The 23,773-nt window shown below is 41.3% G+C and overlaps 2 protein-coding genes across 7 annotated transcripts in view; both read left to right on the forward strand.

Moving 5' to 3' along the window:
* Positions 1-5,951, forward strand: part of ADAT3 (adenosine deaminase tRNA specific 3) — a 43,001-nt gene extending 37,050 nt beyond the window's left edge. For all 3 annotated transcript variants that reach the window (XM_007489308.3, XM_007489307.3, XM_007489306.3), the window contains exon 2: positions 3,525-5,951. In XM_007489308.3, the coding sequence (XP_007489370.1) occupies positions 3,559-4,638 (1,080 nt within the window). In that variant the 5' untranslated portion in view covers positions 3,525-3,558 and the 3' untranslated portion in view covers positions 4,639-5,951. The remainder of the gene's footprint in view (positions 1-3,524) is intronic.
* Positions 1-23,773, forward strand: part of SCAMP4 (secretory carrier membrane protein 4) — an 85,243-nt gene that overhangs the window by 37,055 nt on the left and 24,415 nt on the right. For 3 of the 4 annotated variants that reach the window (XM_056820680.1, XM_056820681.1, XM_007489309.3), the window contains exons 2-3: positions 11,461-11,517; positions 17,676-17,804. In XM_056820680.1, coding sequence (XP_056676658.1) covers positions 11,511-11,517; positions 17,676-17,804 — 136 coding nt within the window. In that variant the 5' untranslated portion in view covers positions 11,461-11,510. Of the gene's footprint in view, positions 1-11,125; positions 11,148-11,460; positions 11,518-17,675; positions 17,805-23,773 lie in introns of those variants that run through there. The other variant, XM_056820682.1, reaches the window with a different exon arrangement.

A 23,773-nucleotide genomic window follows, 5' to 3' on the forward strand; every position in this document is an offset into this window, starting at 1 on the left:
TTGCTTATCAGCTCCGGAAGTGGGGAGAGAAGAAAGGGAGAGAAAAATGAATCTTGTAACCATGGAAAAATATTTTAAAAGAAAAAAGTTTTTTAAAAAGAAAAGGTTTTTTTTTTTCTGTTCCAAATTCTCTCCCTCTCTTCTCTTCCCTCCTCCAGAAGGCAAGCATTTTGATATCCATTATGTGTGAAGTCATGCAGGACATATTTCCCTATTAGCCAGCCACACTCACTTTTTTTTTCTTTCCATTTACATTGTGATCATTGTGTCTATTATTTTCTTAGTTCTAGCATTTATTATCTTTGAAGTTTGCTGTATAGAAGCAGACTCTGGACTTTCTTATTATTTCTCTTTTTAGTGATTTGGAGCATTCTTTTACAAGTCATCTTAACAGATAAAAAGTCCACAGTTATTAATACTTTTCCTCTTGAAATTACTTTGTATGTATTTTTCATTTACTTGCATATATATTATATTCCTTAGTAGAAAGTAAACTTTCTGAGGGGAGAGGCTTTTCATATTGTCTTTCTGTCTTTACAGCTTAGCATAGTTCCTGGTACCTAGTAGGTGTTTAGTAAATATAATAATAATGATCCCTTTCCCCCTTCTATAAGGCTAGAGGAGATTTGTTGACTATGCTCACAATAGTCCTGTGTGATAGAATATACCAAAATTATTACAGCCAAGGAAACTGAGGTTTATAGCTTATGGGACTTAATTAAGGTCATATAATAAGAATTACAGCTGGAATTTGAACCCAAGTCTTTCAGATCTAACACTTGAACCCAAGTCTTTTGACTATATTATCATAAGAAGAATCTCAAGAATAAGTAGGAACCTTAGAGACCCCTCTTGTCCAACCCAAACTCAAGGAAGAATCCTCTTGACAGTGTACCCAACAAAGACCCTTTAACTTACAATGAAGAGGAGTCCTCTACCTCCAAGGTCATCCATTCTGTTTTTCTCCAGCTTTCTTTTTTTTTCCCAAAAAAATTTCCCCCTTTATGTTAAGCCTAAAATTGCCTTTTTAAATTAAATTAATTTCTTTTCAATTAACAGGCATTTATTTTTCTCTCCCTCCCACTTCCCCCACAATTAAATAAGAAAATACCCTTGTGGCAAATTTGTATAGTCAAGCAAAACAAATTTATCAATTGATCATATGGGGGAAAAAAAAGGCATGTTTCATTCTGCATTTTGAGTTACCTTTTCTGTCAAGAAACTTCATCATCAGGCCTCTGGAATCAGTTGACCCATGTATTGATCAGAGTTCGATCTTTTAAAATGATTTACCTTTACAATATTGTTGTTACTGTATAAATTGTTCTCCTGGTTCTGTTCACTTCCCTTGCATCAGCTCATACAGACCTTCCCAGGTTTCTCCGAAACCATCCCTTTTATACTTTCTCATACATAGCAGAGTAATTTTCCATTACAATCATGTATCATAATTTGGTCATCCATTCCTCAGTTAATGGTCACCTCTTTAGTTGCCAGTTCTTGGCTGCTCTACATATTTTTGTCCACATTTTCCCATTTTCTTTGATCGATCGCCTTGGAATATAGGCTTGGGAATGGTATCCCTAGGTCACACAGGCTATGCACAGTTGATTCAAACTGCTTTCTAGAATGGCTAGACCAAACCACTGGTGAGCGCCCCTTTCCCCCAACAGTGAGTGCCTCAGTGGGCCTGTATCTCCTTTCAGCCTTTTTCATTTTCCTATTAATCTCCTTGACACTTCTGATCTCCTTAATAAGCTGGCTCTCCAGCTCTGTTATCTGTGAATCTGAAAAGGCTGCCTTTGTCCAAGTCATTGGAAAAATTTTGAAACCGTATAGGGCCAGGCAAATTTCCTGGGACACCCCACTAAGAACTGTCCAAGTTGATATTGAATCATTAATGATGTTTCTTTAGGACTAACCTTTCAGCTAGTTTTGATTTGCCTAATCATATGATAATCTAGTTTATATTTCTTCCATGTTTTCATAAGAATAATTTTAGAGACCGTGTCAAAGATCAGTTTAGTTTAGTAAACTCTTTAATACATACTTGGTATAAGGTACAGTTCCCCATAGGCACTGAAGATTCAAAAACAGCATAGGGAGCAGACATTCTTCTGTTGGATTTCTAAATGTGCACAGACAAGGGAATTTGAAGGAGAAAGCACTGATAAGGGGGAGATGAATCAGCAAAGACTTTAAATAAACAGGTAGCACTGGAGCTGTGTTCTGAGGGAAATTAGAGGTTCTAAGAGAATGAGATGTTCTAGATCTAGGAGGCAGCCTAGGCAAATGGCATGGAGATGGGGAATGGACTATTAAGTCTGAGGAACAGTTCATAGGCTAGTCTGAGTGGAACAGAGGACACACATAATGAACCAACTAGAAACATAGACAAAGTCAAGATTGTAGAAGCCTTTCCCTGTCAGACTGAGTCATCTATCTGTATTTTATCTTAGAGGTGAAAGACAATCACTAAAGGCTGTTGAGCAGTATGTAGGTTATATAGGTATGATCCATGGGTGACAGTAACAACATTAATTCCAAACACAAGAATTACCATGATAGTATTGTCTGAGAAGAACCAGGTAGAGGGAAATTCAAAGAGGTGCTTAAAGATAAGTTTCAAACAATGAGAAACCGAGCTGTCAGGTGGTAGGACTGTGCATAGTGGTGAGGACACTGGCTTGGAGTCAGAAACCAGAATTCAAATCCTCCTCTTCCTGACACTTCTTAGCTTTGTTCCCGTGGACATTGAACCAACTCATCTGTAAGGATTGGGGTTGGGCCTTCAGATTCTCTCCCAGCTCTAAAACTATGATCTATAAAGGAGGGTATCAGACTAGATGACTACTAAGAACCTCAACTACAGCCCTATGTAGACATGACTGCATGATATTTAGTCTCTGTTTCAGGGCTGCAATGGGATCCTAGAGTTAATTTAATCCACCTCTCTCATTTTGAGGTGAAGAAATTCAGGGATGGATTTTGATTAAATGGGGTCATACCAAGACCTAATGGCAAGGCCAGGACTAGGATGCAGTTCTGACTCTGGGATGTTGCTTTGGGGTCATCAGTGAGCAAACCTCTCACACTCCTAGGAGGCCAGCAAAGGCTTTACAACAAACTACATGTAGAAGGAATGTAGTCAGTCACAAAGGATGCTGTTTTTTCTTGGCCCAATCAAGTATAGCAGTGACATATGTCTGTAGCAGTGTGCAGAGCCCTCTGCCTACGTTTTCTCAGTTGAGCTTCTCAACATCTTGGGGGACTATAGGTATTGTCATCCTTATTTTACAGATGAGAAAACTGAGGCTCAGAGAGGTGAATTGACTTGCCCGTGGCCTCTTATACATAATTAGTGTCAGAAGTGGGATTTGAACCCAGGTCTTCCTGTCTTCATGTCCAGTATTCTATCCTCTTTGCAACTCTGTCTCTCCACATAATTGTGGCTTACTTAGGCCTACCTGCTGTCTCCCTCCCATTGACAGATGTTGCTCTCCTCCAATCTCTGTCTCCTACAGTCAGTCTTTGCGGCCTACTCTCTTGGTGAAGAAGATGGACCGTGTCCTGTGCCCAGGGGATCATGGTGGAGAGAATGGGTCGGTAATGGAACACAACCCAGTTCCTTGGCAGATCCTCCCAGTGCTTTCAGACCAGCAGTCTCAGGGAGTTGAGCTGGTCTTGGCATATGCAGTACCTATCCTAGACAAGAAAAAGACTTCCAGCTTGGTGAAGGAGATATCATCTGTGTACCCATTAGAGGGCCAGCAGCATCTCAAAAGGGTCCGAGCATGCACAGATAAGACCAGTCCTCACCCATTGGAAATGCTGATTTGTTTAGCAAAGCCTGGGAAAGAGAAGGCAGAAGACTTGCAGATACTTTCAGATCTCCTATCCAATAAACAAATAGACTGCCATGGCCTAGGGGAACCATTTCTTGTTCATGTACCTGCTCATCCTCCTTTGACTAGGATGCAGTTTGAGGAAGCCAAGTTTCATTGGCCTACAGCCTTTCATGAAGACAAACATGTCACCAGTGCCCTCACGGGGGACCTCTTCTCGAAGGAAGAAAAGGTGAAGATGCAGGCTTACATGGAGCAAGCTATCTGGGCAGCCCAGCAAGGAGCAGAAAAGGGGATGAAGTCAATTGGGGCAGTAGTTGTTGACCCAGCTACAGAAACTGTTCTTGCTGTAGGCCATGATTGTAGAAGTGCCTCAAATCCATTGCTGCATGCCACAATGGTTTGTATAGACCTTGTTGCCCAAGGGCAGGGAAGGGGCACGTATAATTTTAAGTCTTATCCTGCTTGTACTGTCTCACCTTTGGGGAACAGAGACCTATCAGCCTCAAAATCTATCCGAGCTGGGACAATAAGAAAACTTGAATCCAGGGATGATGAGTTACCCTATATCTGTACTGGCTATGAACTTTATATCACAAGTGAGCCTTGTGTGATGTGCGCTATGGCTCTGGTGCATTCTCGCATTCAAAGAGTCTTCTACGGGATAGCATCCCCTGATGGGGCTCTGGGGACCAAATATAAGATTCACACCAGACAGGACCTCAATCATCGTTTTGAGGTGTTTAGAGGCATCTTGGAGGATCGGTGTTATTCTTTAATCAAGGATAGTTAGGCAGACAGCCAATATTCTAATTAGCTTTAATTTTTTTCCCCATTTCCTTCTCTTTTCATAACGCAACCCTACCCAACTCCAAATCTCCCAGGTAGCCAAGAGACTTTCCATTTCTTTCCCCCTGCTGACTGCCCCGAGGTGGTCCCACATAGGCAATTCTCTTGCCTTCTCTTTTTTATAATCTATTTGTCACTTAAGACAAAAATTCAGTAAGGATTCAGAACATCATCTCTCATGTTACTTTTATGAAATTGTTTAGACTACTGGCTAATTTCACCTAGAAAATGATTTGTTGTTAAGTCCATGGCTTTAATTGCCATGGCATGAATTTAAGTTGCATGGTATTTCAAACTGAGGGGGCCCTAGCCAAATGATGAGGTAGAAGAACCATTACTTTGTTTTTCAATCTTGAAAACCCTGGATGTGATGACTATAATTATGTAAACTGTGACTGACTTTTTGTATTGTTATGGAACACCTGGAGATCCCAAAATAAAAATAAAAGACATAAATTTGGATCATTGCTAGAACTTACTAGCTGTGTGAACATGGGCAGGGCATTTAATTTTTAAGACACTTAGTTTTCTTCTCTGTAAAATGGGGGAAATAGTCCTTGTATTATCCTACCTTACAGCATTTTTGTGAGGAAAACACTTTGCAGACTTTCAAGAGCCATGCAAATGTAGATTATTATTATTATTAGCATTGAGATCTAGGTACCATATAACCATTTCTGTGTTAATTACACTTCCCAATGTCTATGATGAGTTCAAAGTCTTCAGTAATGATTCTGACTCAGCTGTTAGATTCAGCCACTTCCCACAAAGCAGTGGGTTAGGCTAAGTAGCATTTCAAATTGGGGATCCTTTGTTGTTCCTGACTTGGAAAGATGCTCCACCTGCAGTTTAATGAGATGAGAGAACCATTACTTTGTTTCTTGTATCTCTAAAGCCCTGGTTGTGATTCCCATGACAAAGGAGATGACCAGCATACTGGATTTGGAGTGAGAGGACCTGGTGTTAAACCCAGGTCATGTGACCATGAATAAGGCACTTCCTCTCTTGGGACCTGAGTTTCCACATCTATGAAGATGAAGGAGTTGGACTAGCTGATCTATAAGGTCCTTTCTAGCTTTAAATCATTCCAGGCCTGTACTGCAAATGCTGGATAATTCAAGGACTAGATTGCACATCAGTAAAAAAAGAGAAGATTGCTACAGAATCCAGAAGCTTAACAGATAAAGATTGAATTCAGTTCAATACATTTTTTAAAAATTGTAAACAAATATTTTTTAAAATAAAATTTCATTGATATGTTTGTTTTTATATCCCCTTTGTTTTCCACTGTATCTCCTCCCTAAACCTCTCCCAAAGAGCTATTCCTTATAATAAAGAAGGAAAAAAGATCGAGGGAAAAAAATTGTTAAATCAACTACCATTGAAAAGAAAACCTGACATTATATTTAGTGTTCCATTCCCATGGTCCACTACCTGTATAATGAAGTACTATGGGGAGTATCTTTCCCCCCTTTAGAATATAAGCTTCTTTGAGGGCAGAATCTCTCTTGCTTGTCTTTGTATCCTCAGAGCTTAACACAGAATGGTACAGAGTAAATTACAGCCTGTGGGCATATTTAATGGAGTCTCTGGGTCAAAGGGCAGGGAGACTGCATAATTCTAAATTGTTTTCCATTATGGTTGTATGTAACAGTTCCACCAACAATGCATTAGTGTGCTTAGTTTTTCACAGCTCTTTCAACATTGACAATTCTCATCACCAGACATTTATTCAGTGACTATATCAGAGTCTGTATTAGGCATGGGAAATACAAAGAAAAAGAAAATAGTCTTTGCCTTTAGGGAGCATACATTTTATTGCAGTGATAATATCATGTATACCAATCAGTTAGTGCAAACTTAATGGAAAGAATTTTAGTTTACTAATACTTAGAAGGAATTAGGAAAGGACTTATATAAGCAATGGTCCATGATCTGAGCCTTGAAAGAAACAAAGGATTCTGAGAGGTATGATTGGGGAAGGAGTACATTTCAGGCACATACGAAGACATGGAAGTATTAAGTGGATTACTTTGTTGGAGAAACAGCTTGATAGGCCAGTAGAATTGGATTCACATTCAGTTTAATACAAATGTCCTGGAGTATGAGAAATGGAGTAGGGGATGGAGCAGGGGAGAGGTCTATGAGGAGAAAGCACCCTCTGGTGAGAAGAGGCAGCTAAGTTTGTAAATGACCAAATAAAATAATGTTTAAAAACAAACAGACAAAAAAGAAGAAGAAGAAGAAGAAGAAGAAGAAGAAGAGGCAGCTAAGGTGGATCCAGAATCAGGAAGACTTCATTTCAAATTAGTTCAAATCTGGTTTCAGATATGTATTAGCTGTGTGACCCTGGACAGGTCACTTGACCTCTGTTTCATTTAGTCTCATCATTAATAAAAATGGGGATAAAAGCATTTATCTCCCACAGTTGTGAGCATCAAGTGAGATTTCTAAAGCATTTTACAAACCTTAAAGTACTATATAAACACTAGTTATTGTCAGCTATTATTGCTAACTAGACTTTATATTCACTTTTTCTGCCTGCTGAAGTACTTTGTGCTGTTAGCACCCTCTGGCATTTGGAGACAGTTCTAATTGCATGTCCTAGTTACAGTTATTGTCTTTTTTTTTTTTGCATCTTCTGTGGGACCTACCTTACACAAAACCTTGTATATAGGGGATATTCAGTAAATATCAATTTATTGTTGATGACTTCTTAGTCATATAAGAATAATAATTAATAGGGGGCAGCTGGGTAGCTCAGTGGATTAAGAGCCAGTCCTAGAGACGGGAGGTCCTAGGTTCAAATGTGGCCTCAGCCACTTCCTAGCTGTGTGACCCTGGGCAAGTCACTTGACCCCCATTGCCTAGCCCTTACAACTCTTCTGCCTTGGAGCCAATACACAGTATTGACTCCAAGATGGAAGGTAAGGGTTTAAAAAAAAAAAGAATAATAATTAATAAAGAAGAAAATCTTCCTTAGTGAGTTCTATCCATTGGAAAGTTAGGTTTCTAATTCTGATTTTAAATAGTTCTATCTTAACTAGAAAGTCTAAATTAGGATATTTATGCTATATCCGTATTTTTAATCTTAGGAAACTTAAAATAATCATCTTCTCCCAAAGAATTTGCCTTTCATTCTAACCATTTTTTTTTTATTGGTGGCATCAGTTAAGGTTACAATTTTCTTATCTGTAAAATGGGGATGAAAGTGTATGACTAATCTTCTCAAAGGATGATTGATTGTGAGGAAAGCCCTGTCAAGGGCATACAGAATTGGGAGATTTGTATTATTATGAACAGTAACTTAATCAAGTAGCTTTGTGAGTGTGAATAGACTCTTCCAAAGCAAGCACCATCTAAATAAATTGAAGCACTCCTTGCTCATTAAGTGTTGTTAACTATGCTTCCTTGTATATACGCTCCATTTCTGGCTGCCTTCCCTGGGATGCTCTCTTTCCTCACCTTGTAACCTCCTTGGCTTCCTTCAAGTCCAGTTACAATTCCACCTTCTTCAAGAAGCCTTTCCTACTCCCCTTATTTCTGTGAGACATTTGGTCCCATCAAAGTCACCTTCCTACATTCCTTGCATGTTGTCTCTCCTCTTAGGGCTCCTTGAGAGCAGCCTTTCTTTGTATCTCCCTCTTGTCTCTTAGTACAGTGCCTGGCATAGGAAACACTTTATGAACATTACCTATCATAATCATTATTGTTACTGCTAATTTCTTCACCTTTGTGTTCTATGATATCACAGGTCCATTTTGTCAGATCCATTCAGTGAATTTAGTACATGAGAAAAATCCCATTATTGAATGAAATTGATTGTACCATACCAGTGGCTCCGATAGACACTTGACATGATTCTTGTCTGTACCTTTCCAGAAATCTTAGATTCAAGATGTCCCCAGTACACCAGAGCCCTTCCTTTCCTGGGTACCAGCCCAACTTCAAGACACTCTCATCTGTTCCCCTTTGTGTCAGTTCAGGACTGGCTTTCATCCTTTTCAGGTCACACACATCTTCTCTTGCTCCAGGCATTGTTGGTGATATAATATAACCAGCATCCACCTACTTTGTGTCTTTCCCTTCCTCTTGGGATGATGGTCTGTGATTTGAATTCTGAGATCATGGTATTCCATGATGCACAGTCATGTAGTTTCCTGGGTGAAAGTCCCTGTGTTTTAACACCAGCATTTGTAACAGTGAACAGCATGGGGTCATTGAAAATCCTGAGTCTTTTCCACCAGGTAGCCTAACCTGATTCCTTCCTTCTGGGGCTTAATTCTTTGTCCTTTTGGGGACAAACTCAGAAACAGGACCACTAAACTGTATGAAGGATCTTTGCAGGCTGTATATTCATTTAGAAAGCCAAATATGAACATTACCTATGTTGTATTTTTATTTATTTGGTTAAATATTTCCCCATTTTTAATCTGAGTCAGGAGTGTCAGGAGACCACCTTTGCTGTCTAAGATGGAGGTATAAAGGGCTACAGCAGCATGTCATAATAATTGTGTCAGAAATGCGGGGGTTGGCCTTTTAAATTGAATTCCTTACTTAAAAAGGAAAACTTTTGTTGAACTACTACTGATTCTCATTCTTGACCTCTTCGTAGCTTTGACACTGTTGATCACCCTTTCCTCTTTGATATTCTCTTCTCTCTAGGTTTTTGGGAAACCCCTCTCTCCTGGTTCTCCCCCTACCTATCTGATCACTCCTCTGCCATCTTTGCTGGTTTCTCCAGGGCTTGCCCTCAAACTTTCCTGGGCCCTCTTCTCTTCTCCCTCTCTACTGCTTCACTTGGTGACCTCATCAGCTTCCATGGTTTTAATTATCATCTCTATGATTCTCAGATCTACATATCCTGCCCCAAACTCTCTGCTGACTTCTAATCTCAGGTCTTGAAATTGCCTTTCATGAAACTGTACATAAGGATCTTTGCAGTCTGCCATAGGTTATACCTGTACTTTCATGCAGTACATAGTCCAATATTGCTCATATCATGATTAAAAACACATATCACACATACAATAAAGATCTCATGAAGGAAGTAAAGTGGAAGATGGGCATGCTTTGATCTGTGCTCAGACTCCAGCACTTCCTTCTTTGTCTGTGGATAGCATTTTCATCATGAGTCTCTTGGGATTATCTTGGTAACTTGCTTTGCTGATAATAGATACCACAGCTTGACATTCCCCAAGTGATGGACACCTTCTCAGTTTCCATTTCTTTCCCACTACAAAAAGATACTGCTAAAGATATTTTGGTACAAGTTCTTTCCCATTATCTCTGATCTTTTGGGGACCCAGCTCCAGGCATTTTCTCTGATTGTTCCTCATGGTTGGAATGCTCTCCTTCCTCAACTCTGCCTACTGGCCTCCCTGGCTTTCTTTAAGTCTCAACTAAATTCCTGTCTTTTACAGGAAACCTTTCCCAACTCCTCCTAATTCTAGTGCCTTCCCTTTGTTACTTGTTTACTGTGTCCTATATATGGTTTAATTTGCATGTTATCTCCCTCATTAGATTGTACACTTCTTGAAGACAAGGGATGTTTGCCTCTTTTTGTATCTTCGGTGTTTTGCACTGTGCCTGACACATATGGTGCTCCATATCTAAAATGCAGTTGTATATCATAGCAGATGTTTTCCTACTGAACCCCACTTAGGGAGAATGCATTCTATGTAGTTTCCCTCAGTAGAGTACTTGAGGGAATTGTAAATGTGGGAAGAAATGGTTAATAGTCTAAGGCAGCAGTGAATTCCTCGGTTTCAAGTGGTTGTGACAAATCTTATTTCTCTGGTTGTTCCACTAGAAAGAACCATTCTGGCTGGGGTAGTATGGGCAGGCTTCCTGGTGGAAAGGGGATTTGATCAGGACTTTGAAGCATGAGCAGGATTTGGATCAGTGACGAGGAGGAAGGTGATAACCATCATGGATGAGGGAATGGTGCAAACACTAGAAAGTGCCAGATGTATCAGGGTACTCTGGGTTGGGTGTGTTCTTTTTCCCATTCCTTGAGGTATCCTGAATCCCCCAAAGAGTCCATTTAGAAAGCAGGTGTTTTGTTTTCTGAGTGCTGGGTGTTGTTCTAGGTGCTGGAATTGTATCCATTTGCTGTTTGGTATGAATCAGAGGCAATGTGGGTCAATGGAAAGAGCACTAGTTTTGTAGGCAGCAGCCTTGGGTTCAAATCCTGCATCTACCACATCTACCTTGTATGACTTTGGCTGTCAAACCACTTCTCTCTTCCTCTATTCTTAGGTTCTTCATCTATACATTGACAGGGGGAGGGGTTGGGCTTGCTGGCATAGCATTCCTTCTGACTTTAAATCCATGATCCTTTGGTTTTACAACCACAGTTCTTTGTGGACAGGTTTATGAGAGAACTATCAGGATCAGGATGAGCATTGATGCCCTTATTGAGACAATGAATTGCTGCCATCCAGTCATAAGGTAAGCAGCTGGCATCTCTGAAAGAGCTAGAAACAAAAGGGAAATGGTCAACTGAAATAGTGTTCAGTGTCTCTTGTGTTATTTGAGTTTTTTTTCATTTAGATACATACAAGTTGGTGTTTGTCTGAAAAGCAATTTGTTTATTTCACTTGTTGGTTTTGGCATCTGTACCAGCACCTGAGCATGGGTCTGAACGTAGAGATGAGGCACATACTGTGTGGTCTTATGAAGGCCTCCACCAAAAGCATCTAGACATTTGGGCAACTAATGGCTTGGTGTGACTTGTTTTGACTTTTGCCTCCCTCTCTTCTAGGATTGCTGACCTCATAAGCCTGCTGACTTGTGGGAGCACCTGGAATAGCAATGACAGGTAAAGAGCTGGGTCGTGTAAAGTACAGTGCCATGGTTTGTTATGAACTTCTGGCTGCATGTGGGGCTCTCTCTCTCCCTCTCTCCCTCCCCTTTTCTCTTTTCCTCTCCCCCTGCCCTCGCATTTGTAAAGGCCAAATATTGAGTAGCATCAAGAACCTTTCCTGTTCTGTGAGTCCAACTGCTGATTCATACATGAATTCAGTGAGCATTTAAGGGGTGTTGCTATGTGCTTGGCCCTATGCTCTACACACTTGGATACAACAATAGACTTAGGAAACATTGTGTAAGCAGCAGCTATGTTCAAGGATATTCAAAGAAACCCTGTCCTCAAGAGAATTAGATTCTTCCAGCCCGTGGACACAACCTAATACCATTCATGGTTGAGTTTGGTAGGACTTAGAGCTGGAAAGGACCCTCATTTTACAGATGAGGAAAGATTGGGGATGGATCTATATCAAATTGCTTATCTTTTCAAGGAAGGAGAAGGGGAGAAGGGGCGAATTTAAAACTCAAAATTTAGAATTTGTGACTTGTCCAAAATCACAGCTGCTAAGTAGTAGAGTTGGAATTGCTGCCCCACTGACCTTCTGCCTCTGGAACCACCAGACTAGAGTTCCCAGGTGGGCCAGCTCACTCTCCTGTCAGAAGAGAGAGAATTGCCAGGGAAAGCTTTTCTTGGCATCTACTGCTCCCATGGCTTCATTTTCTACCATTCTGGAATTTTCCTTCCTGAAAAATAAGCCATGCTTGGAATTCTGGTTCCTGCCTTGAAGCTTTCTCCTTGGTTCTGGCCATTTCTAGGCTGATCTATCACTTGGATGTCCCTTGTGGCTATAAAGTCCTCTTTCCTCCCTAGTGACCAAGGTCTTTGGTGATTATTTCCTATCTCTTGAAGATTCAGCTTTTGATCTACAGACTACTCCCTATTAAAATTGTTTTTCAATTACATGTAAACAAAAGTTTTAAGTTTTTTTATCTTGAGTTTTAATTATATTTTCTTTTTCTCCAATTACATGTAAAAACAGTTTCCAAAAAATATATGTATGCAAATATTTTTAAACCCCTACCTTCCATCTTGGAATCAGTACTATGTATTGGTTCCAAGGCAGAAGAATGGTAAGGGCTAGGCAATGGGGGTTAAGTGACTTGCCCAGGGTCACACAGCTAGGAAGTGACTGAGGTCAGATTTGAACCTAGGATCTCCCATATCTAGGCCTGATTCTCAATCCACTGAGCTACCCAGCTGTCCCCTTTACATTTTAAAAAGAATTTTGAGTCACAAATTCAAAATTTTGAGTTTTACATTCGCCCCTTCACCCCTTCTCCCCCTCTCCTTCCTTGAAAAGATAAGCAATTTGATATAGATCCATACCCATACAAAAGATATTTCCATGTTAGCCATGTTGTGAAAGAAAACACAAATCAGTTCAATCTGACAAAGAATAGCATTTTTCATCATGAGACCTTTGAAATTGTCTCAGGTCATTGTAATGCTGAAAATACTTAACACTTTTCTAGCTATGGACCTCAGTATCTTCATCTATAAAATAGGAATACTATTCAGTCAATAAACAAGCTTATTTTTATATTTATATTATTTTGTTTTAATATTTTATATTATTATTTTTAAAATTACTTTCTGTCTTAGTAACAACTCTTAAGACAGAAGGGTAAGGCTAGGTAATGTGGGTTAAGTGACTTGCCCAGGGTTACACAGCTAGGAAGTATCTGAGGCCACATTTGAACCCAGCACCTTCTGTCTCCAGGCCTAGCACTTTATGCTCTGTATTGCCTAGCTGCCCAGAACAAGCATTTATTAAGTACAGGTTCCCTGTGGGGTGCTGTACTCACTGGGGAGGCAAAGAAAGGCTAGAATTGTCCTTGAACACCCCACTTCCTAGGTTGCTGGGAAGGGAAGGCAATGTGGCCTTACAGGGCTTCAGAAGTGAGAATGGTTCTGCACTTTGGTCCAGGCACCTAGCTAGTGTTGCTCTATTAGTTACTTCCTCATGTATCCCCTCTGCTCCCCACAGTGGGTGCTAGGACTGAAGCACCCATGCTAGCTCTAGTCCTGCCCCCTCCTCCTAGAGACAGGACACACTGGAAACAATCAATGCTTTTAATTTCCAAGTCTAGCATCATTAGGGGAGGGGGCAGGAGAAGAAATTGTGTAGAAACTAGGGTTGGGTTCAAGGAGAAGAAATTCTTTAACAATAGGCCCAAATGTGGGCAGATGGGTAGGTAGTCTGTTTTGGGTTTTTTTTTTTTTAACCCATATCTTCTTAGAATCAGTACTATGTAGATACCATGAATTGATTCTAAGATAGAAGAGTGGCAAGGGCAAGGCAATTGGGATTAAGTGACATGCCTGAGAGAACCACAGCTAGGACGTGTTTAAGGTCACATTTGAACCTAGGATCTGGTTTTAATTCTAAATGGACTCTACTTGAAATTGAAACTAGCAGCTAGGTGGCTACTCAATGAACAGAAAGCTAGGCCTAGAGATAGGAGTGTCCTGGGTTCAAATGTGGCTTCAGACACTAGCTGTGGGACTCTGGACATGTCTCTTGACCCCCATTGTCTAACCCATATGGCTCTTTTGCTTTAGAACCAATAGTTCTAAAGTTCTAAAGACTCTTAGTATTGCTTCTAAGATAGAAGGGAAGGATTTTTTTTTAAAAGGAAAGAAACTAGCTTGAGAAGTTTGGGAACAGCCAGGTTGTACAGTGAGTAAAGTATTAGGTCTGGAATCAGAAAGACCAAAGTTTCAAAATTGTCCCTGACTCTTAGTGTGACTCTAGGTAAGGCTTTCTTGAGCCTGTTATTAGGATCAAATGAGAGAAAGCATGTAAATCACTTTCCAAGCTTTAAAGTGCTGTATAGTCTTAGCTTTTGTTAGCAGTAGTAGTAGTTCTCTGTTACATTACCAAGCAGAACATGAAGCCTAAAAGTGCTATAAAAAACCCTAAGTCGGACATTTGTCTCTGCATGTTTCTCACTGGTTGGAGGCTTTCCCAGGATATATTTTGTCTTTTTGTTGTTTTCAGTTCTCAGTCCAAGAATAAGGCATTTTTTCAACAGTGTATGTGTGTGTGTACACACCTGTGTGTGTGCATGTGGGCTCACTCACCTCAGGCACCTTGCTAAGCAGTAAGAATATAAGGCCAAAAACCAAAACCAGTCCTCGCTCTCAAAGGCAGTCCAGTCTGTTGGGAGACACAACATTGAAACCACTATTTACATGCAGAGGAAGCCAGGGGAGCCAGAAGGCAGCAATGGAGAGAGGGAGAGAGTTGCCAGGGAAAATGGCTAGAGTCAGGAAGTGGAAGTGCCTTGTGGGTAGAACAGTCAGGAGGCCAGTATCACTGGATTACAGCATATGAAGAGCTCTGTAAAATGTAAGAAGATAGGAAAGATAGGAAGGAGCCATGTCTTAGAAGGCTATAAAAAACAAACAGGATTTTGTATTTGATCCTGGGGATAACAGGAACCATTAGAGTTGATTGAATAGTGGGTTGACATGGTCAGACCTGAACTTCAGGAAGATCAGTTTGACAGCTATATAGAGAGACCTGGAGTGGAGAGAGACTTGAGACAGGGAGATAAACCTGCAGGCTATCACAGTGGTCCAGGCATAAGGTAGACAAGGGCCTGTATCATTGTGTGGCTTTGTGAACGAGGAAGAGAAGACAAAGGAGAGATTTTGATGTTGGCTGAGATGATAAGACTTAGTGGTACAGTAGGGCCCCGTTACCCAAAGTTCTGATCTCTCATCTTGTAGTTATCAGTGGTCAACCATGAAAAGTGCCCCTGGAGGTCAGCCCAGGAAGCTCCAGGTGACTGTGGGGCCTGCCCTATGGTTTCTTCTGCTTTCACTTTCACATTGTAGTGTATTGTGGGAGGCTGTAGAAAGTCCAGGGGCAGGAACAGGAAGAGAGAAAACACACACACACACACACACACACACACACACACACACACACACGTACATGTACACATAAAAAGGTCAACCAGCGTTTGCTTATTTCCACAGTTTTGGCTATCCAAGTTAGGTCTTGGAAGGTATTCCCCATGGATACAGAGGCAGCCCTACTATAGTTTGGGTGAGGGGAGAGTTAGGAGGAAAAGGTAGAGAATGACTTCTGTTTGGGGGTTGAGTGTAAGATAACTACAAGATTGCCAGTTGAGATGACTGAAAAGTAGTTGGAAATTTGAGATTGGAAGTCGAGAGAGTGTAGGGCTGGACAATTAGATCTGAGAGTACTCTGAATAGAGATGCTCATTGAAACTATGGGTGCTAAGATCATCAAATGAAATAGTTTAGAGGGAAAAGAGAAGAGGGCCCTAGACAGAGTCTTGGGGGGACACTGATTCCAGGTTCTGTTCAACAAGGCAGTAAATCAGCAAGAATTTATTAGGCGTGTGTGTGTGTGTGTGTGTGTGTGTGTTCATTCAAGGATAAAGAATGAAACAATACAACCTCCAAAGGAGCTCACCTTGTTGAAGGAGAGATAAGCACTAATAGAAGTATATTCAGAATAAATAAAGGTAACTGAACACTAGATAGGGGGAGGAAACCCTTATTTGCCATTGTGAAAAAGGAAAAAGAATTCTTGTATATCAGAGATTGGTTCTTAACTAAATTTCAGTAGAGTCTGTGAATTTAGATGGGGGGGAAAAAGGACATTTTAATTTTCATCAACCAATAACTGAAATTTAGCATTTTCTTCAATTATGTAAAAAATCTGATTCTGAGTCCAGCAAAGGAGAGAACCAAGAGAAAACAGTGCCATGAAAACTAGAGAAGAGATTATCTAGGGGAGAGGGCATTCAATAGGGCCAAAGGCTGCAGAGTGGTCAAGAAAGGATGAAGCTCAAGAAAAGGCCATTAGATCTGATCATTAAGTTGGTATTAGTAACTCTGGAGAGAACAGTTTTTGTGCACTGATGAGGTCAGAAGCTAGACTGCAGAGAGTAAGATGAAAAGGAGGGCAGACAACTAATGTAAATGGCCTTCTCAAGAAGTTTAGCCACAGACCTTAGCAATCTACTGTTTGATAAACCCAAAGATCCCAGATTTGGGGATAAGATTGCCTGAGGGGCTCATGACCCACAAAAAAAGGATAAGAACCCCTGATATTGAAAGTAGTACTTGAGCTATATCTTTAAGGAAGAGCGGGATTCTGTGAAGTGGAGAGAAGGGAAGTATCAGTATATGTGTTGAAGGGCCCCTTCAGGAGAACAGCAAGGAGTTCAGCCCACCAGGGCAAAGGCATGGAGGCAGGAGATGGAGTTCCCCAGCCAGGAACAGAGAAGATCTGTTTGTCTGCATTTCGAAGGATGGGTGGGGAGGGGATAATCTATAGTGATGACAGCATTGCCAGGAGCGTGAGACTCCCAATTGAAAAGCTCTGTAGGACTATGAGTGATTCTGTCATGTCTTATGTGCCCAGGGATTTGAGTGGTAGTAATATGAGACCAGTACCTTGGAATGTAAGGAAATGTAAAAAATACTAAGGATCAAGGAATTCTGTATATTTTTGGACCTGACCTGTGGTTTCATTGGGGTAGGGAACTACCAGTGAGAACTTCCTCTCCCAATTCTGATTGGCCCTCTTCTAAGATGAGCCTTGGCTTTGAGAGGTAGGGACTTACCAAGGTCATAGCCAGCATATTTCAGAGGCAAGATTTGATCCTAGCTCTTCCAGACTCAGAAGTCAGCTCTCAGTCCATTATACCACACCATCTCATCATGGATCACATATGTCACAGTACAAACTTTTAGTTGTTGCGGTTGTACTGCAGAGAGGAAATAATTCACATTTTCATGGCACTTTGAGGTTTGTGAAACATTCCCAGTTATACAGCGGAGAAAACTGGGCCCAAGCTCACAGCAATAGAAAGCAATAGAAAGGGCCTAAACCAGAATTGAAACCTAGTTTTCTACTGACCCCAGTAGCACATGCCACAACATCCTGGAAACATAGGGGAGAAGGCAACTCTGCTCCTAGGGTGCACCATAGTGTGAATAGCAGCAGGTATTGCTACTAGATGTGCTGATTTGCTCAGACTTACATTGTTGTTAGGGAAACGTTCAGAGTTAAGTACCTAATTCTAATGATGTATAATTGTTTTTGTTTTTTTTTTTTTTTTCAGAAAAAGTCAATAACTTTCCTCCACTGCCAAAGTTTATTCCTCTGAAACCCTGCTTCTACCAGAACTTTTCCGATGAGATTCCAATAGACCACCAATTTATCGTGAAAAGGATTTATCATTTATGGATATGTAAGTAATTATTGAAGCCCTTGCAAGGAAACCCTGATGGTTTAAGTAGAAAAAAACATTGAACTACATCTGTTTGGTTTAAAATAACTGCTTTAAGTAGTCAAAAACTATGTGAAACTACACAATTAGTGGGTAGGACTATTGCATAGCCTGTTGGAGCAGGAAGAAGCATTTAAACTGAATGTTCCTGGAGAGTTTTTAGAACATAGAATGAGGGGAATCCTAGAACTTAGAAGAACAGAGCTGGGAGGATCTTTAGATCATAGACTTTTGGAACTGGGAGGGCCCTTAGAAATAATTTGACAAATGAGTAAATAGGACTGGCACCTAGTTGAAGGCTTATTCATTCACTTATTAATGTACAGTGGGCCCAGAAGGCAGAACTAGCAGTAGGAGGCAGTTCTAGATTGTTTGGAAAATCTTTCTAAGAACTATCCAAATGTGGAATGAGTTGCCATGAGAGGTAGTGAGTTTTCTCTCCTTGGAGGGTTTCAAGCAGAGTCTAGAGGACCAATATGATTTTTTTTAAATGATTTATCAGCTATGGACTCAGTTCAGTTCAACCAACATTTGTTAAATGTTTCCTGTATGTCCTTAGGCACTGTAAAGGTGCTAAAGGTACAAGACAAAAGGGAAACAATAAGGGGACTTAACATTTTACTGGAAAGAGAGAAGAAACATGCAGAGCTATAGACCCAGAGTGTATAGTCAGGAGTTTTAGATAATATACAGAACACAAAGGGCATCAGCAAAGCCCTTGTGCCACAGGAGGCACATGGCTTGTGATTGCTGACAGGAGTCATCAGGGTAAGGCCAGCCATTGAGGGCCATGTGTATTAGAGATCACATGGTTTACCACTAGTCTGCCCAGGAACTGGTGGGCAAGATGGTATGAAATAAGACTTGAAAGATGAGTTGGGACTGGCTTGGCAAGGACTTTCCATGCCAACCTGAAGAATTTGGCCTTTATCTAAGAGGTAGTATGGAGCCTCTTGGAAGTCTCCAGGTGTAACGATTTTTCGTGCCATTAGACCCAGGCTTCCAACGCCGAGAGAGTGGGTCTGTCTCTGTGCAATGACTTTTCCACTTAAATCTTCATGCACAAGTGTCTTTGTGCACACTCATCTATACACCATAGATGAAAACGCACAAAGACAATCATCCTCGGTTAACGAGAGAGTACCACTATATAGTATGGAGCCCTGATGATGTTTGAGGAGGGAAATGACACAATCTGAGTCTGGAAACAAGAAGACCCTTTGGGCATTAGGGACTATGCCCAAGTCCCTATGAGAGTTAATGAAGGCCTGAGCTAAGGGAGGGACTGTTCAAGGGACCTGGAGATAGGGGATGGTTAGAGACACCATAAAGGCAGAATCTACAAAAAATCAATAGCAAATGGGCTCTAGGAGTAAGTGGGGAGAGAGGGGGAAAGAGGCAAGATTGTAAACCTGGATGACTAGAAAGGTTTCCTTTGGGGGAGGGGATGATTAAGATTTCTGTTTTGAATACATTGAATTTGAGATTCCTGTGGGAAATCTACCTAGAGATATCAGGCCAGTGGTTGGTAATATTGGAGTGGATCTTAGGAGATTGATTAGGACTGGATGGCTAAATCTGGGAATCATCTGCCTAGAAGTGATCATTGAATCAATGAGTAATGATGATCATCTAAGGAGAAAAGGTAGAGAGAAAAGAAAAGCCAGTCCAGGGCTTTGGAGGATGCCACACTTATTGAGTGGGTGAAAGATAGGTTTCAGCAAAGGAAACTGAGGAGGGAATGGCTAGGCAGGGATGCACAGTGGCTAGAGGACCAATATTTTACCAAATACCATTCTCTCAGGGCAGGAAAAATGTCTGCCAGCTATGTGGAAGCAAATGTGGCCACTTGTTCTTTCTAGTCCTACTGTAGGGACCCCATTTGAGACCTGATATTTTCAGTGGCCTTTGACTTCCTAACTAGCTGATTTCCCCTGCTGCTTCTGGCTCCCTCACTCTAGGTTGTCCTGCATAAATTAATTCATCTTCCTAAAATTACCTCTGATCCAGGCCCTCTCTTGTCAGAAATCTACATGATTCTCTGTTGCCTGTAAGCTAAAGCCTGATGTTCTGGTCTTTCCACCCCATCTGCCACACTTATTTCCAGGGTTTTGTGACCAGCTCACATTTATATGATGCTTTGTAACTCACAAAGTACTCATTCATTTCACAACAGCCCTGTGAATCAGAGAACAATCGCTGCCACTTAGTTTATACTCCAGCCAAACCAAGCCTCCTGCACTTGGCCCAGAACCCCTCAAATTCTCCTTCCAGTCAATGTTTGTACCCTTGGGAACCCTCCCTCCATTCTCTACCTGTTGTTCAAAGCCTCTTTCCTCTCTGAAGCTTGCCTGATTACACAAGTTTAAAAATAGCATTCTCAGGCATTCTCCTTCGGTTTCCAGTTGGGGTTGGGGTATTACATATACAGGAACCTCAGCCTCTGGTTGTGCCCTTCAAGGCCTGGCTAATAATTCATTCTTAGTACACTTCAGAGACATTTAGATTCAATTCAGGTCTTCATTGGCAAGTGTTAGCAATTTTAAAATTGATACACTCTGACTTCCAGGTGGCGGAGCATTTGTTCCACATGACAGGGTTTGGTGTAAGCTCCTTTTGTAATTTGCATTTCTGAATCAACTTAGCCCCAAAGATCTCACCAAGAGATAGCTTTTGAGAAAATATTTTCTTTTTTTTTTAGAATGTAGGAGGAAGACTTAACTTATGGTTTCACTGATATATTATTGAGAAACTCATGGGTGAGGAGACCCCTTCTGCAGGGCCACAGCTTCTGCAAATTACTATCTTAGAAAGTTGCTAAGAGCATTGTTGGGTAGCTAACCTGGCTGGGGTTTCCTAGCCATGAGGAAACTGAGGCTCAGAGAGAGGTTACAATGATTTGCCCAGACACAAAGGTCATAAGCATCAAATTATCTAAATCTGTGCTTTCTGACTCCAAAGCCAAGGCTTCTTCCTCTGCAGTCCATTGTTTCCCAGGCTAAAAGCACAGTATCCATCTCAGCTCTTTCTATTAAGTGAAAGTTCTTTTTTTTTTAAATTTTTATTTGATCATTTCCAAACATTATTCATTGGAAACAAAGATCATTTTCCCTCCCCCCTCCCACCACCTCTCCCACAGCCGACGCGCAATTCCACTGGGTATCACATGTGTTCTTGATTCAAACCCATTTCCATGTTGTTGGTATTTGCATTAGAGTGTTCATTTAGAGTCTCTCCTCAGTCATATCCCCTCCACCCCTGTAGTCTAGCAGTTGCTTTTCATCGGTATTTTTACTCCCACAGTTTATCTTCTGCTTGTGGGTAGTGTTTTTTAGATCCCTGCAGATTGTTTAGGGACATTGCATTGCCACTAATGGAGAAGTCCATTACCTTTGATTGTACCACAATGTATCAGTCTCTGTGTACAATGTTTTCCTGGTTCTGCTCCTCTCGCTCTGCATCACTTCCTGGAGGTTGTTCCAGTCTCCATGGAATTCCTCCACTTTATTATTCCTTTGAGCACAATAGTATTCCATCACCAACATATACCACAATTTGTTCAGCCATTCCCCAATTGAAGGGCATCCCCTCATTTTCCAATTTTTGGCCACCACAAAGAGTGCAGCTATGAATATTTTTGTACAAGTCTTTTTCCTTATTATCTCTTTGGGGTACAAGCCCAGTAGTGCTATGGCTGGATCAAAGGGCAGACAGTCTTATTAAGTGAAAGTTCTGTGAGTCTGTAGTTTCCTTCATACTGTTGTCCATTTGTGTGTCTGTCATCTTTGTCCATTCCATACACACACTCACTCACTGCCACAACATTTCCTGATTGATGGTTGGTTCTTATTTGCTACATTCTCTGTACAGTTTTTATCCAATGACTTGACAAGAGAATTAGAGGCCAGGGTGTAAGAGGGAAAAGCACCCCGAGGCAGTCATAGGATTCTGGTGTGAAGACTTCCTGGGTCCTAACTGACCAAAAGGTCATGGGCAAAGCACTGCACCCTGGCATTTGTCCATCTGCAAAGTCGGTGCCATTGTCCTGACATAGCTCTTCTCTTAAGGGTTGTGGAGCTCTCAGACACTGGGTACGCATGAGTCATGGGGCCCATCTCAGCCAATCCAGAAGTGTGCAGTAGATGAAGGATATGGGCTAGAACTGGATGGCTCTTCTCATCTGGCCCCCTCATTTTATAGTTGAGGAAATTTGAGGCCAGGAAGATTCAGTGATTTGCCCACAGTCATGATCCCCACTCTCATGTAGTTCCATGTAGCACAGAAATGTTACCCATTCATAGATCACTGTGATATAAACAATGCCTGAATCGTGCATATCAAAAATGGCAGCCCACAGAAGGGCCATTGTGAGGATCAGAAAGGCCTCCTAGAGGAGGTGTTATTGATCTTAAAAAGATGAATTAATGATCAACAGATAAAAGGGGTATGAGAGCATTCTGGATAGCAGAGGTAGAAGGTGGGGCTTTTGTAGTGGCTATTGAGGCATCCAGTTTAGCTGGAGCTTGAAACCTCCTGGTGAGGAATGAAGTGGGTAAGATAGGTTGTTGACAGATTTGGAGGGTGGCCCCTGAGGTCCCTTTTACTCCAGGTCTGGTCCAGTATACTAATAGTTCTGCATATATTAGGCTGTTACTCATAAGGGGTCTTGAGCTCCAGGCTGAAAAGTTTGAATTTGATGCAGTAAGCCCTGGGGAGCCATTGAAGGGCTCTAAGCAGAGCATGACTAAATCTATGTAAGGAAGTTGAGTCTTGCCTCAGGGTGAAGGGTGTGAAGATTTGTGGTGAGGGGAGGACCTATCAGGAGGCTTTTGTTGTATTTAGATGGTAGCACTGGAAACCAAAGAAAAAACACGAAGGCAGTAAGATTAGGAGGGAGAATTGGCACGACTTGGCATCATGGATCTAAGAGGTGAGGAGAAAAGGAGGCAGTTCCAATTAGTAAAATAGTAAATGCCTGTCCTGCTCAGTGCTGGACAACTGAGGACCAAATAAAAGCTCTAGTCTGGGCAGGGAAGTGGGAAACACAGATGCAAGACCATTAGTGGAAGGAGACAGTGCTTAGAGCTGGAGAGATTGACAAGGCTTCATGGAAGAGGTAGTACCCCAGCTGAGCCTGGAAAGGAAAGCAGTGGTTCAAAAAAGGGGAGACAAAGAAACTGATTCTGGGGCCAGCACCTATGTCCAACCATGTGGTATTCGGGTGCCAGCAAGCTAACTGTTATGTTCTGTTGCCTAGAGTTGTGAAAATGAATGGCATGAAGGAAAACTGGAAACATAAGCTCCTGGAGTCAGCTTGTGTAAGATAGTGTTGTTTGATCCAGAGGTGATAGGAACCACTGAATGTGACCCTTTTAAAGGTTTCGTTGATATATTTTCTTACATTACCATAGTTTCTTCAAAGCCCTATCCTTGTCCTACCCAGGGAGCCATCCCATATGACTAATATTATTTTTAAAATACAAAAATGAAGCAGTTAGGTGGCTCAGGAGAGCCAGGCCTGGAAACAAGAGATCCTGGGTTCAAAGTGGCCTCAGATACTTCTAATCATATGGCCCTGGGCAAAATTGCCTAGTCATTTCTGTTCTTCTGCTTTAGAACCAATACTCATTGTTGATTCTAAGATAAAAGGTAAGAGTTTAAAATAAATGAATAAAAGAAAATATAAGAGGAACAAAGAAAGGGGGAAAGGGGTGGGGGCATCAGCATAACTGAGCAATACATTGAAGAAGTCTGAAACTTCTGAACTCTCAATTTTTTGGAGCCAGGCTTGCTCTTTAGGTTTTTGTAATGTTCCCTTTTGTCTATTTTTTTTGGGGGGGGGGTCATTTTCTTGGCTCTGCTCAATCTGCTCTGCATCACATTTGCCATTTCTTTAGGGCTGGAGGACTTAGGACTGTTTGCTGGACCCC

Source organism: Monodelphis domestica, chromosome 3 (genome assembly GCF_027887165.1).
Source record: "Monodelphis domestica isolate mMonDom1 chromosome 3, mMonDom1.pri, whole genome shotgun sequence".
NCBI lineage: Eukaryota > Metazoa > Chordata > Mammalia > Didelphimorphia > Didelphidae > Monodelphis > Monodelphis domestica.